The following is a 16,687-nucleotide window of genomic DNA, read 5'->3' on the forward strand; positions in this document are numbered from 1 at the left end:
ATTATTGTTACAATTTCTCTCTTTATGTGCAGAAGAAGATGCACAATGTCCAAGACAGTGGCCAAGGCCCAGAAGTGAAATCTGACCACTTATACCTTTATTAAAGGTAGTGGCCCTGCAGCTTGCAGCAAACGATTACAGAGGTGGGAAGAAAGCGCTGGGTAGTCAGATTCTGAAGGCGCAACATAGTAAGACAGTTAAGGATTTGAAACTGCGTGTTGACGTTGCAATTCTGAAAGATAGTGAGGCCTTACATGATATCCATAAAAGTTAAACTATCACTAATTAAGTTTCACACTGAACCTGAAAATAACTTTATGAAGTATCTAAAATAGCAAATTTAGGCCCAGTTATTGGTGAATATGAATCAGACTTATCCATATTTGATCTACTGTGCAGAGGTTCAAACTGATTATTTTGATTGTCTGCAATGAGATGCTATTAACTCGCATGCTTGAGGAATTCTTTTGCATGTTTATCATCCATGGCTCTGAATCAAATAAACCATACTTACGTGGAAGTATACCTGTATAAATATAAATAAAGCTATTAACTTCCATACATCAGTTATAAATAAAATACCATTATAGTCAGCTTTTTATATTTCTGGGAAAGTTCCACTCTGACAGCATTGCCATCAATAAATGTTGGTTTCATTTGGTAGAACTTCACCATGGCTTGAGTTGCTTCAGGATATGCCAATTCCACAAATCCCTATAATTAAAAAAATACAAATACTGAATGCAAGTAGATTCCCACAATCATCTGTTAATTTTTTTATGACCACCTCCAAATAAATATTCAAGGCAAAATATTAAAATATTTGAATAAATAATAAAGGAAAGCAAATGGTAATACAGTGAGGCGAGACGAAAAGATAATAGCTCTACACAATGAAAGAAAAAAAGAAAAAATTATTTTAAACATTCCACTTATACATGTTATGTTGCCCTTCCATGGAAAATGGAACTTGAACATAGACCTTCTGGCCCAGAGTCAGCAACACTACCACTGTGCCACAAGAATCCCCGACGGACTGAATGGTATTAGTCCAGGAAACTAAGTTTATTGGGGATATTAGGTTGCTAGTCATCCATTTACCAATTGCAGAAGATAGTCTGTCTTCCACATGTTATTTGCATTTGATACTTCAGTTCAAACTACTATTTGCTCCCCTTTCTGACCAAGTCCAAACTGTAACAAACCAACCCTTGATACTTCCATGCAACCTGTTCAGAGATAGTATTACATAGCTCTGGAGCAGGTGGAACTTAAACCCAGACCACCTGGTCCAGAGGTAGGGACACTGCGACTACAACATACTGTTCTGAAATCAACCTGTCCAAGTATGTAATGGCATACTTCTGGGGCAGTGGGACCTGAACGCTGGCCTCCTGCCTCAGAGTAGGGTCATTATCAATGTACCATATGGCATACACCTGAATGAGCATGAGCTGCCAGCTAGTTCTTAAAGGGACCGTTGCTCACAACAATGTAATTTGACTGACAATAGACCATTAATTTTAATGTTTAGATTTTTAATTAGATTAGATTACAGTGTGGAAACAGGCCCTTCGGCCCAACAAGTCCACACCGACCCGCCGAAGCGAAACCCACCCATACCCCTACATTTACCCCTTACCGAACACTACAGGCAATTTAGTATGGCCAATTCACCTGACTCTGCACATCTTTGGACTGTGGGAGGAAACCGGAGCACCCGGAGGAAACCCACGCAGACACGGGGAGAACGTGCAAACTCCACACAGTCAGTCGCCTGAGGCGGGAATTGAACCCGGGTCTCTGGCGCTGTGAGGCAGCAGTGCTAACCACTGTACCACCGTGCCGCCCACTTATGTGTTAACAACATTAAAAAAAAGTGTAGAAACGTTTATGCAGGTTGTGCTGTGCTTTAAGGTCATTGGTGCTTTTAAGCACTGCATAATATTGGCTGGCATTCTTCAAATGCTTTATATATTTATCGAGGTGAAAGACAGAAAAAGAATAACCCAAAGGTTACTAGGATTTCATTATGAGGAGAGAATTTCTGAAACAATTAACAGGGTTAAGGTTTGTTAAGTATTAAATGCCTTAGATGAGGCAAAAATAAAATCAAGTTTAGCCTGTCCAGTGGATTAACAGGATGAAGATTGGAGAAAGTAGAGTTAAAGAAATTTAAGTGATAGGTCAAGTGAACTAGAGAACATGAAGTCTGAGTTTTGATGAGTTGAATAGCCATTTCTTATCACAAAACTTTCATGATTTTGTATCATAATTCACTAATTTTCTTACTGAAGAAAAGCTGCCTTTTTTATACCTAGAATGATTATTAAATCCCCATATGCTTCAACAGAACACTGAGGTATGACAATCTAGGCATGTTTGTGCTTACCTCACCCTTTGATTTTATTAGTAAGTAGTTTGTAACCTTCCCAAAAGGTTCAGCCAGCTTGATTAGATCACGATTCGTACATCTACCTCGCTGCAACTCACTAATGTGAACTACTCGGCCAGGCTCATCACTCGCATTCTAAATCAGGAGAAAAGGACTTAGCATTAAAAGACATCTTACTCAAACTTTTAACAATAAAATTTAAAAATCTTGAAAAATGAAATAAATTCTTCATAGATTGTTTTTGTTCAAAATCTCTAATAGAATATCACGTACAAATATCAGCTGAACCATGCCAGGTGATCAACAGATTGGAGACATTTAAAATAATAGAATCCTTAACCAAATACAATCTTGATCTCAATGGGCATAAAAAATAAACACAGAAAATTCCACCTGTAAATACACCAACACTCTGGGTGTAGATGCCTTTCTACATGTAATGAACTTGCATAAAGAATTTGCCCAAGTCCAACTATGAACTGTTTCACCAGTGTGGAAGAGTGATCCTGTAGAACACTGATGCTAAACAAAGAAGTTCATGAGATATGAGCATTATTGGCTAGGCCAGCATTTAGCTCAGACTAATTTCTCAGAGGAGTCAACTACATTGTTGTGGATCGAGACTAGACTGTAAGAATGACAAATTTCCATCCCTAAATAATATCAGTGAATCAGGTGAGTGCTTTTGACAACTGAAAGTGGTCAAATGTCGCCATTAGACTGGCTTTATTTTATTCCAATTTTGTTTTTCAAATTTAATTTCACCACCAGCCATGCTGAGATTCAATTCCAAATTTTCTGAGCCTTGTGTTCTAGATTACTAGTCCAACAGTGTGACCATTACATCCCCACCTCCCCAAATATTCTTTGATATATACACACAACTTACTTTCTGAAGAGACACATGAAGCTGTACAACTTTGTGGTGATACAACACAAGAAAGCCACGTCACATCTGTCAACCCTGTTCTACACTTACGCAAAAATTAATTATAGAAAATAACTCAGTGTTTCACATTTTACCATTTTTCTAGACATATATTTAGTGTTTTGACCACAAACATGTTTCAAGATCAGAAACGTACCATGTAGAGAACTAGATATTGAATCACAATCCAGTATAACTTAGAATGATCACCACCACTACATCCATGATAAAGATAAACTAAAGGAACTAAGATACTACTCTTATTAATTTCTCATTATGAAATGTCAAGCGTTGTCCAAAAATAGACTTTATTCAACATGAATACCTTCAATACAAAAATCTTATAAGAATATGAAACACCAACCATTCTGGATGGCTTCTGCAGCCTCTGAGTGTTGTTTCCTTGCTTGTTATCCATAGGACCTTTGCGACTTGATGCTAAAACACAGAAATAATTAAGCAATGTCACTATAGAAAATAAACTTGCATTTGTATCTTCTCAATTTTCCTCGCCTTCTTTTATTTTATTTGCATTATGAACCTGACATGATAGTAACCTTGGGATGCATATTGCCTTCTGCTTGATTCACACTCAATGGTGTAAGCCTTTCTTACTGGATGTAACTAATGACCATGCTGTCTATAACATCCATCTTCCTCAAATTGACCTCTCATGATCAGGAAACATTTTTATAAGGAGTTCTAACAAATCTTAACATTCTCCCTCTATTCAAGCATGCAAATAACAAAATGCAGGAATAGACCATTCAGTCCCTCAAGTCTGTTCTGCTATTCACTAAGATCATGGTTGGTCTGATTATAACCTCAAATGCACATTCCTGATTACACGCAAAATCTTCCATCCCTTAATAAGGAGCCTAAGTTCTGAGGAAGGTCGCTGGACCCAAAACGTTAACTCAAGATTTCTCTTCAGATGCGCCAGACAGACCAAGTTTGTCCAGCAATTTCTGTTTTTGTTTGTGACTTCCAGCATCCACAATTCATTCATTTTTTTATATTGGTCTATGATGAGATTGATTTTCCTAAATTTAGAAGGATGAGAGAGGTGTTTTATTGAAATATATAAAATTCTAATAGGGCTGTACAGATTGGATTTAGGGAGAACGATCTAGAGTCTAGAACCAGAGGACACCACTTAGGACTGAAGTGAGGAAAGATTTCTTCAGCCAAAGGTTCACAAACCTGTGCAATACTCTACTATAGAAGGCTGCAGGAGCCAAGTCACTGAATATATTCAGGAAAGAGTATTTTTTTAAAGATTTTAAATACCTCAAGGATATGGGTAAAAAGTGGGAATATAGAATTGAGACAGAGAATCAGGTTTGATAATAATGTATGGCTGCTCCTGTTCCTGGTAACCATCTAACACTAAGAAACTGGTTAAACATAGTTGCCTAATCACAAAGCAGTCATGTCTCACTGGAGTGGCATACTGAAAATCAAGCCTTGCTATTCCCAGAGTAGTCCCAGAAATCAAAAAGTTTATCAAGTACATAGAATTTGAGACTTTAAGACCCAGGGTGACAGAAAGCACAGATCAGATTTCTGTATTTACCAAAGTTTGACAATTATTACAAGTAACTAACTTCTAACCACAGCTAAACATGTACAAACCACTGTATTTTAACTCGACTAGTTAAAACTCCAATCCATTTGTAAAACTCTCCCTTGAATAAACAGACAGGTACAAAAATAAAACACAAAGAAGTGTCTTTAAAGCATGTCAACTCTGCTCCACAACCTTAAACTTACAGAAACATCCTATGACTCGTTTAATATTAGCTTTTAAAGTTTTCCTCGAGCAGATGTTAAGCTAACTGGTCTGTAGCTCCCTGCTTTCTGTTTCCCTCTAATTTTGAATAAAGGAATAACATTTACTATCTTCTAATCTAATTGGACTTTCCCCAAATCAAGGGAAGTTTGGAAAATTAAACCAACATTACTTTTTTAATGACCATTACATCTGTTGCCCAGGTTACCAGGTCACAGGAAAGCTCCAACACAGGTTAATGTTTCATGATAATCTTACAGACATTGGGATCGGGTTAACTAACAGTATGCTGTATTGAAAGCGCACACTAGCAATTAGGGACAATTACATGGGTATTCTTCGAACTCAATATGTGCCTTCATGTCATGAGACTGGCAAATAATGTTCTCAGATCCTGGAAAAGGAGGAAAGCAGTTCTTTAGTCATCAAGGAACAGCTTTCTAATGAAAGCTTAATTTACCTTTGCAGCAAAGGACATTTCCTTTTTGCTAAAATGAATCAGAAAACTTAGATCAGTGCCATTCAGAGATGACCTGTTGGGAGGCTGCTTAAAACTTTTTGATGTCACCTTGACTTGCTTCTGACTAGAATATTTTAAAATTGATTAGAAGTGGCCCAGCATGCATTTGCTTTAACATTTTAGCTTGACAGTGAACATGGAGGAAAGGCACAATGATTAAATAAAGACAGCCTGGAAACTTAAATATCAAGGATGACATACGCTTAGGTCAAGAGACTCTTTGCCTAAATAATGGGTCAATTGCTAAGTTATCACAAAATAAAAAGCCTGCTAAGCCAGGTGGTTCTCTCAATCGAAGGACTAAAAACAAAGACACTCGAACAAAGATTAAGGCCAAAAGATCAGAAGTGGGATAAACAACAAACAATGGTTTCTATAAACATCCACATTTTTGTAGATAGATACAGCCTTACATAGCGAAACAGTATATGAACGGGGCACATTCCTTCAAAGGGTAGATCATTCAAGGTAACAAGAAGTGATCCATAAAGATCACAAGTCTGATCCAGCTGAACTAGACTTTGTGGAAAGATTAAGCTTTAGAGAGAATACAGAAGAAGTTAACCAGAATGCTATCTGGATTAGAGGGTATGAGCTATAAAGAAAGGCTAGAAAAACTAGGGCTGTTTTCTCTGGAGCAGAACAGGTTGAGGGGAAATTTGACGGAAGTCAATAAAACATAAGGGTGACAGTCAAAAATCTCTCTTCGTAAGACAAATTTCCTCACCTCTGGAATCTCCTCTGAACTGCTGCCAATGCAACTACTTCCCTCAAATAAGGGGGCCAAAACTATTTGCGCCTGGAATATGGCAGTCTCACTAATGCCTTGTACAGCTGCATCAACACTTCCCTACTTTTACACTCTACTCCTTTAACAATAAATGCCGAAATTCCACTTGCCTTCCTGCATATTGATTTTCTACAATTCATGCACGAGGACACTCCGATCTCTGTACTGAAGCATTCTGAACTTTCAGCCCATTTAGATAAGTCGCCTTTCTATTTCTCTGACCAAAATGGAAAATCTCACACCTATTCAAGTTCAACTGCTAAATTTTGATCCATTCAGCTAACCTATCCGTCTCTTCTACTACTTTTATTGCAACTTACTTTCTCACCAATTTTAATGTCATCTGCAAATGGCTGTAGTACCATCTATCCCAACAACCTAATCATTAATCTAGATTGAGATAACTTTGAAAAATAGGGTTAAGGAAAATCCAAAGGGATTCTGCCAATACATTAAAGACAATTAGAGAGAGAATAGGGCCCCTTAAAGATCAGCAAGGCCACATATTGGTGGAACCACAGGAGATTGGGGTGGGGGGTGCATAGGAGAAGAGGACATACTAAATGAAAATTTTGCATCAGTGTTTACTGTGGAGAAGGATATGGAAGATAGCAACATCTTGAAAAATGTCCACATTACAGAGGTGGTAGTGCTTGACATCTTCAAATGCACAAAGGTGGATAAATCCCCAAGGCCCAATCAAGTGTACTCCAGAATTGTGGGAAGCCAGGGAAGTGATTGGTGGGCCCTTGCTGAGATATCTGTATCGACAGCCACAGGCAAGGTACGAGAAGATTGGAAGTTGGCTAATGTGTGCCACTATTTAAGAAAGATGATAAGGAAAAGCCAGGCAACTACAAACCCATGAGCCTGACATCAGTGATGGACAGGTTGTTGTCAGAGAATCGTGAGGGACAGGATTGACATGTTTTTGGAAAGAACTGATTAGGGATGGTTTTGTCCATGGGAAAGCGTGTCTCACTAACTTGATTTGAGTTTTTTGAAATAGTAACAAAGAGGATTGATGATCGCAGAGTGGTGATCTGTATGGACTTCAGTAAGGCATGCGACAAGGTTCCTCATGATAGGCTGGTTAGCAAGGTTAGATCACAAGGAATAGAGGGAGGACTAGCTCGAAGGTAGAAGTCGGAGGGTGTGGGTGGAGGGCTGCTTTTCAGACTGGAGGCCTGTGACCAGTGGTGTGCCACGAGGATCAGTACTGGGTTCACTGCTTTTTGTCATTTAGATTAATGATCTGGATGACATGAGGTATACTAGTAAGTTTGAAAATGACACCAGAATTGGAGGTGTAGTGGACAATAAAGGTGGCTACCTCAAGAGTACAACGGGATCTTGATCAGATGGGCAACTGGGTTGTGAAGTGGCAGATGGAGCTTAATTTAGATAAATGTGAGGTGCTGCAGTTTGGAAAGGCAAATTAGGGCAGTACTTATACACTTAATGGTAAGTCCTGAAGACTGCTGAACAAAGAGACCTTGGAGTGCAGGTTCAGAGTTCCTTGAAAGTGGAATCATAGGTAGATAGGATAGTGAAGGTGGTTTAGGGTGTAGGTTTGCTCGCTGAGCTGTAGGTTTGATGTCCAGACGTTTCATTACCTGGCTAGGTAACATCATCAGTGGCAGTGAAGGTGGTGTTTGGTACGCTTGCCTTTATTGATCAGTACATTGAATATAGGAGTTGGGAGGTCATGTTGTGGCTGTACAGGACATTGGTTAGGCCACTGTCAGAACACTGCTTGCAATTTTGGTCTTCCTGCTACAGGAAGGATTTTGTGAATCTTGACAAGATTTACAAGGATGTTGTCATGGTTGGAGAGTTTGAGCTATAGGGAGAGGCTGAATAAGCTGGAACTATTTTCCCTGGAGCGTTAGACACAGGAGTAACCTTATAGAAGTTACAAAATCATGAGGGTCAAGGATAGGGTAGCGGAGCCCAAAAACTAGAGGGCACCGGTTTAAAGTGAGAGGATAAAGATTTCAAACGGATCTAAGGGACAACCTTTTCACGCAGAGGTGGTGCGTGTTTGGAAGATCTGCCAAAGGAACTGGTAGAGGCTGGTAAATTGCGACATTTAAAAGACATCTGGATGGGTATATGATCAGGAAGGGTTTAAGAGGGATATGGGCCACGTTCTGGCAAAGGAGACTACATTTCTTTAGGATATCTGGTCAGCATAAACGAGTTGGACTGAAGGGTCCATTTCTGTGCTGTGTACCTCCATGACTTTGAGTTGGGGCCCCCAAGATCAAAAACTGTGGAACCCCACTAGTTACACCTCGTCAAGCAAGGAAAGGCACAAATAATCCTGACACTCCGCTACTCCGCTTTTTGTATTTTCTATTCATTTGTGGGATGTGGGCATCACTGGCTGGCCAGCCAGCGTTTATTGCCCATCCCTAGCTGCCCTTGAGGAGATGGTGGTGAGCTGCCTTCTTGAACCTCTGCAATTCAACAGCTATCATTTAACCCACAATGCCAGGGAGGGAATTTCAGGTTTTTCACCCAGCAAGAGTGAAAGAATGGCAATATATTTCCAAGACTGGGTGGTGAGTGGCTTGGAGGGAAACTTGCAGGTGTTGTTCCCTTGTCCTTCCTCATGGAAGTGATTGTGGATTTGAAAGGTGCTGTCTGAGGATCTCTAAAGAACTTCTGCCATGCATCTTGTAGATAGTACACTGCTGGTACTGAGCTTCGGTTGTGGAGGGAGTGAACATACTGCCAATCACACAGACTGCTTTTTCTGGATGGTGCCAAGCTTCTTGAGTATTGTTGGAGCTGCAGCCATCCACGTAAGTGGGGAATATTCCATCTCACTCCTGACTTGTGCCTTGTAGATGATGGACAGGCTTTGGGGAGTTGGGAGGTGAATGACTCACCACAGTATTCCTTGCCTCTGACTTGCTCTTGTAGTCACTGTGTTTATATAGCTGCCCAGTTGAGTCTCTGGTCAATGGTCACCCCAAGGATACTGATTGTGGGGAATGCAATGATGGTAACACCACTGCATGTCAAGGGGAGGCGGTTCGAGTGCCTCTTATTGGTGGTGGTGAAAGCCTGCCATTTGTGTGGCACCAATGTTACATGCCACTGATCAGCGCAGATCTGGATACCGTCCAGAATTTATTGCATTTGAACATGAACTGCTTCAGTATGAGGAGTCACAAATGCTGATCACAGAATCCCTACAGCATGGAAGCAGGCCATTTGGCTCATTGAGTCCACACTAACCCTCTGAAGAGCATCCCTTCCCTATAATCCTGCATTTCCCATCACTAATCCACCTAGCCTGCATATCCCTGGACACTATGGGGCAATTTTGCATGGCCAATTCACCTAACCTACACATCTTTGTAATATGGGAGGAAACTGGAGTACCCGGAGGAAACCCATGTGGACACTGGGAGAATATGCAAACTCCACATGGACAGAGTGGAAGCTGGATTGAACCTGGGTCCCTGGCGCTGTGAGGGAGCAGTGCTAACTCACTGTGCCACCGTGTCGATCACAGTCAACCATCACCAACACCTCCACTTCTGACCTTTTGATGGAAGGAAGGTCATTGATAAATCAGCTGAAGATGGGTGGGCCTAGAACGCTACCCTGAGGAACTCCTGCAAAGATGTCTTGAAACTGAGACAACTGACTTCCAACAACCACAACCATATTCCTATGTACCAGGCATGACTCTAACCAGCAAAGACTTTGCTCCCAACATCCACTGATTCCAGTTTTGCTAGGGATCCTTAATGCTACACCTGGCTGAATGTAGCCTTGATGCCAAGGGTTTTCACTCTCATCTCACCTCTGGAATTCAGCTCTTCTGATCATATTTAAACCAAGGCTACAATGAGATCAGGAGCTGAGAGGCCCTCGCTGAACCTAAACTGGACATCATTAAGACCTGAGCAGGCGTTACTTGACAGTACTATTGATTATATCTTCGATCAACAGTAGACTGACTGAGCACTAACTGGCCAGGTGGCATTTGTCCTGCTTTTTCAGTACAGGACATATTTGGGCAATTTTCTACAATGTCAGAGATAGATGTTCTAACTGTACAGGAACAGTGTGGCTCAGGGAGCAGCAAGTTCTGGAGCACAAGTCTTAAGTATTATAGCCGGGGTTTTGTCAGGGCCCCTAGCCTTTGCAATATTCAATGTCTCCAACCATTTCTTGCTATCATGTTGAGTGAGTTGAACAGGCTGAAGACTGGTAATGCTGGAGACCACTGAAGATGGTTAGCAATCCCATATCCAGGTTAATAAATTACCCCTAACACCATATGACCTTACTGTGTGTATCAACCTTGTGTGCAGCCCCCATCAATGTCTTCTGGGAGTCCAGATCTACTACATCTAAAGGATCTACATTATCCACCTTGTTTCTTCAAAGAACACTAGCAAATTAGTCAAACATGATTTACCCTTCAAGAAACCATGCTGCCTCTGACAGATTGTGTTTTAACTTTCCAAATGCCTATTACTTCCTTAATAATGGATTCTAACAATTTCCCAATAACAAATTAGTCTATAGGTTCCTACTTCCTGCCTCCCTTCCTTTTTGAATAAGGGTATTATAATTGGCATTTCTGCAATCCACAAGTACCTTTCCAATGTGCAGGGAATTCTTGAATATTATGACCAATGGATCCACTACCTCTACCGACACTTCTTTTCAGACCCAAGGATATAGGCCATCAGGCCAAGGGGCTTGTCTGCCTTCAATCCCAAGTACTTAGTACTTTTCCCACTAGTGATGATGATTGCTCAAAGTTCCTCCCTTTCTAGAACTTCGGCATAGCCTGTTACTATTGGAATGGGACTCATCTCCACTGTGAAAGACAAAATATTGGTTTAATGTCTCTGCCATTTCAGTTCCTCAGTATTAACTCCCCTGTCTCATTCAAGGAACCAACATTAACTTTAGCTGCTTTCTTCCCTTTCATAGACTTACAGAAGATTGTGCTAGTTTCATTTCATTTACCTTTGCTATTTTTTTTTTAAGTAACCCGCTCTTGATCTTCCACCCTGCCACTGGCCTTTGCACATGGTATGCGCTTGTTTTTATCTTATTGTTAACTTTAACTTGCTTGCTTCGCCATGGATTTTTTTTAACCCTTTTTACAAAGTTTCTAACTCTCTAGAATATATTTTAGTTGGGAGAAATTGAATAGCCCCTTGAATACCTGCTACAGGACAAAGAAAAATCAGGACGGTTAAAAGTGCTCAGAAGCGGGGTGGGAACCTGTGTTGTAGTTCCAGTACACAGATGGATGAGAGTACAGAGGACATGGACAGGATTGCACTGTCACAGGAGTGTGCTGGCAAACAGCAAGCTGGTATGATGTGTGCCTACTTCAATGCTAGGAGTATCCGGAATAAAGTAGGTGATCTTGCAGCACCTGGGACCTGGGACTTTGATGTTGTAGCCATTACTGAGACATGGATAGAGCAAGAGCTGAAAATGTGTTGCTGGAAAAGCGCAGGTCAGGCAGCATCCAGGGAACAGGAGAATCGACGTTTCGGGCATAAGCCCTTCTTCAGGATAGAGCAAGGTCAGGAATGGATGTTAGGTAAAAATAATGACTGCAGATTTTGGAAACCAGATTCTGGATTAGAGTGGTGCTGGAAAGCACAGCAGTTCAGGCAGCATTCGAGGAGCAGGAAAATCGACGTTTCGGGCAAAAGCCCTTCATCAGGAATAGAGGGGGCTTTTGCCCGAAACATCGATTTTCCTGCTCCTCAGATGCTGCCTGAACTACTGTGCTTTTCCAGCACCACTCTAATCCAGGAATGGATGTTGCAGGTTCCAGGGTTTAGACATTTCATTAAGATCAGGAAAGGTGGTAAAAGAGGGGGAAGTATGGTTTGTTAGTCAAGGACAGTATAACAGTGGCTGAAAGAACATTTGATGAGGACTCGTCTACTGAGGTGGTATGGGCTGAGGTTAGAAACAGGAGAGGAGAGGTCACACAGCTGGGAGGTTTTTTTTTTATATAGGCCTCCGCAAAGTTCCAGGGATGTGGAGGAAAGGATTGGTAATAGAATCTGGGCAGGAGTGAAAGGAGCAGGGTGGCCATTATGGGGGACTTTAACTTTCCCAACACTGACTGGAAATGCTATAAATTTAGTATGTCAGATGGATCAGTTTTTGTCCAGTGTGTGCAGGAGAGTATCCTGACACAGTATATTGAAAGGCCAACAAGAGGGGAGGCCACATTGGATCTGGTAGCCGGTAATGAACCAGGCCAGGTGTTTGATTTCATGATAGGTGAGCACTTTGGAGAGAGGGACCATAATTCGGTTATGTTTAGTTTACAGATACAAAAGCATAGGTACATGCCACAGGGCAAGAGGTATAGATGGGGGAAGGGCAATTATACTGCAATTAGACAAGACTTATGAGGCATAGAATGGGGGCAGCAAAATGCAGGGAATGGGGACGATTAGAATGTGAAGCTGGTTTAAGGAACAGATATTGCGTGTCCTTGTTAGGTATGTCCCTGCCAAGCAAGGAGGAAGTGATAAAGGTAAGGGAACCATGATTTACCAAAGAAATTGTATCTCTTGTTAAGCGAAAAGAGGGAGGCTTATGTGACTTTAAGGCAAGATGCTTCAGATGAGGCAATGGAGAATTACAGGGTAGCACAGAAGGATTTAAAAAGAGAGTTAAGAAGAGCAAGGAGGGGACATGAGCAGTCTTTAGCAGGTAGAATAAAGGAGAACCCTAAAGCTTTCTATAGATACGAGGAATAAAAGGATGACTAGGGTAAGAATGGAGCCAGTCAAAGACAGAAGTGGGAAGTTGTGTGTGGACCCTGTGGAGATAGGAGAAGTGGTAAACGAATATTTCTCATCTGTTTTCACTCAGGGAAGGAAGAATATTGCAGAGGAGACTGAAATACAGGCTATTAGACTTGAAAGGATTGAAGTTAGTCAGGAGGTGGCGTTATCAATTCTAGAAGGTATGCAAGTAGATAAATCCCCCGGGCCATATGGGATTTTTACGAGAATTCTCCGGGAAGCTAGGAAGGAGATGGCCGCGCCTTTGGTCTTGATCTTTGAGTCGTCATTGTCTACAGGTATAGTACCAGAGGATTGGAGGTTAGCTAATTTTGTGCCCTTGCTCAGGAAGGACAGTACAGATAACCCAGGCAATTATAGACCAGTCAGCCTTACGTCTGTTGTAGGAAAGGTTTTGGAAAAGATTATACGAGATAGAATTTATAATCATCTAGCAAGCAACAATTTGATTGGAAATAGTCAACATGGAATTGTCAAATGCGGGTCATGTCTGACAAACCTCAGTTCTTTGAGAAGGTGACCAAGCATGTGGATGAGGTAGGGCAGTTGATATGATGTACATGGACTTCAGCAAAGTCTTTGATAAGGTTCCACATGGTAGGCTACTGGAGAAAATGTGTCAGCATGGGATTGAAGGTGATTTGGATTAGAAACTGGCATTCTGTAAGAAGGCAACGAGTGGTGGTTGATGGAAAATATTCAGCCTAGAATCCAGTTACTAGTGGTGTGCCACAAGGATTTGTTTTGGAACCATTGCTGTTTGTAATTTTTCTAAACGACTTGGATGCAGGCATAAGTGGATGAGTTAGTTAAGTTTGCAGATGACCTTGGATTAACTGTGGAATTGGGCGGAGAGGTGGCAAATGGGAGTTCGATACAGATAAATGTGAGGTGATTCACTTTGGGAAGAATAATAGGAATGCAGAATACTGGGTCAATGGAAAGATTTTTGGTAGCGTGGATGTACAGAGGAATCTTGGTGTCCATGTACAAAGATCCCTGAAAGGTGCCACTCAGGTTGATAGTGCTGTTAAGAAGGCATACGGTGTGTTAGGTTTTATTGGCAGAGGGATTGTGTTCCGGAGCTATAGTGTCATGCTGCACCTATACAAAACGCTAGTGCAGCCTCACTTGGGAATATTGTATACAATTCTGGTTGCCCCATTACAGGAAGAATGTGGAAGCATTGGAAAAGGTGCACAGAAGATTTACCACGATACTGCCTGGTCTGGACAGAAGGTCTTAGGAGCAAAGGCTGAGACACTTGGGTCTGTTCTCAATGGAGAGAAGGTGCCTAAAAGGGGATTTAATAGAGACATACAAGATGATCAGAGGATTATTTAGGGTGGACAGGGAGAGTCTTTTCCCAAAGATGACGACGTGGGCTTATACGAGGCACACAACTGCAAATTGAGGGGTGATAGATTTAAGACAGATGTCAGAGGCATGCTCTTTACTCATTACGAGTGGTAAGCCCTGCCTGCCAATGTAGTTAACTCAGCCACATTAGGGAGATTTAAACAGTCCTTGGATAAGCATATGGATGATAATGGGATAGTGTAGGGTGATGGGCTTAGATTAGTTCACAGGTCGGCACAACATCAAGGGCCAAAAGGCCTGTTCTGCACAATATTGTTCTATGTTCTATGACAAGAACGCAAGTCTAAAGGTTTTGTATCTCAATGCACAAAGCATTTGGAATAAGATAGACAAATGGATGGCACAAATCCATGTTAATTGATACGATCTCATAGCCATTATGGAGACATAGTTACAAGGAAATCAAAACTGGAAACTTAACATTCAGGGATACTTCATCTTTCAGAAAGGGACAAGAGGGATGGCACTGTTAAAAGATGAAATGAGGGCAGTTGAGAGATCGAGTCTCTGATGTCATGCATTCCATTTGGGTGGGGACAAAAACAGCAAGAGAAAAAAGACATTGATAGGAGTGGCGTTTAGTTCCCCAATCTATAGTCACACTAGGAAAGAATATAAATCAACAAATAATAGGAGCATGTAAAGAGAATAGAAAACCAATTATGGATGACATTGAGTGGGTTAATCAAATTAGAAAGAGTAACTGTGACAATAAATTCATAAGAGTGCATTAAGGATAGTTTTCTAAATCAATATGACTTGGAGCCAACCACAGATCAGACTGATTATATATGGTTATGGGTATTGTGGCAGACCTCAGAATAAAAAAGATCCCTGAGGGAATAATGATCATAAGAAGGCTGAATTTAATATTCAGTTTGTAGACAAGAAACTTGGATTGGGAACAACTTTGTTTAGCTTAAACAAAGGGAATTACAATGAAATGCGAGGTCTTGCACTTTGGAAAAAAGAACACAAGCATGGACTACTTCCTAAACGATGAGAAAATTCATAAAGCCAAAGTACAGAGGGATCTGGGAGTGCTAGTTGAGGATTCTCTAAAGGTAAACATGCAGGTTGAGTCCGTGATTAAGAAAGCGAATGCAATGTTGTCAATTATCTCAAGAGGGTTGGAATATAAAAGCACTGTTGTGCTACTGAGACTTTATAAAGCTCTGGTTAGGCCCCATTTGGAGTACTGTGACCAGTTTTGGTCCCCAAACCTCAGGAAGGACATACTGGCACTGGAGCGTGTCCAGCGGAGATTCACACGAATGATCCCTGGAATGGTAGGTCTAACATATGAGGAACGGCTGAGGATCCTGGGATTGTATTCATTGGAGTTTAGAAGATTAAGGGGAGATCTAATAGAAACTTACAAGATAATACATGGCTTGGAGAGGGTGGACGCTAGGAAATTGTTTCCGTTAGGCAAGGAGACTCGGACCTGTGGACACAGCCTTAGAATTAGAGGGGGTAAATTCAGAACAGAAATGCAAAGACATTTCTTCAGCCAGAGAGTGGTGGGCCTGTGGAATTCATTGCCACGGAGTGCAGTGGAGGCTGGAATGCTAAATGTCTTCAAGGCAGAAAATGATAAATTCTTGATGTCACAAGGAATTAAGGGCTACGGGGAGAATGCGGGTAAGTGGAGTTGAAATGCCCATCAGCCATGATTGAATGGCGGAGTGGACTCGATGGGCCGAATGGCCTTACTTCCGCTCCTATGTCTTGTGGAAATGAGGGGAGATTTGGCTAAAGTGGACTGGCAGATAGATTCACAGAAGATAGTAAGCAAGCAGAGGCAGACATTGAAGGAGGAAATCATGGCTCTCAACAAAAATGTATCTCAATGAGGAGAAAAGAGAGGGATAAACCAACCATAGCTAATCAAAGAAGTTAACGAGAGTATTAAGTTGAAAGAAAACCACAAGGCAAACATCAATGATGGTCCCAAAGATTGGGGTAACCTGCCATCCTAAATGTGCTACATTCACAGGTGAAAGCACAAATCTGAAACCTTGTTTCAAATGAAATTTTACGGCTGAGATCAAATAT

The 16,687-nt window shown here is 41.2% G+C and overlaps 1 protein-coding gene across 1 annotated transcript in view; it reads right to left on the minus strand.

Moving 5' to 3' along the window:
• The window catches only part of LOC122556835 (matrin-3-like), a 95,064-nt gene that overhangs the window by 24,704 nt on the left and 53,673 nt on the right, over nt 1-16,687 (minus strand). Inside the window, exons 6-8 of the mRNA XM_043704071.2 lie at nt 3,688-3,761; nt 2,393-2,530; nt 583-714 (exon numbers count right to left, since the gene is read on the minus strand). Coding sequence (XP_043560006.2) covers nt 583-714; nt 2,393-2,530; nt 3,688-3,761 — 344 coding nt within the window. The remainder of the gene's footprint in view (nt 1-582; nt 715-2,392; nt 2,531-3,687; nt 3,762-16,687) is intronic.

Source organism: Chiloscyllium plagiosum, unplaced genomic scaffold, assembly GCF_037043375.1.
Source record: "Chiloscyllium plagiosum isolate Xiang-an unplaced genomic scaffold, Cpla_swu_hap1 HiC_scaffold_16, whole genome shotgun sequence".
Lineage (NCBI taxonomy): Eukaryota > Metazoa > Chordata > Chondrichthyes > Orectolobiformes > Hemiscylliidae > Chiloscyllium > Chiloscyllium plagiosum.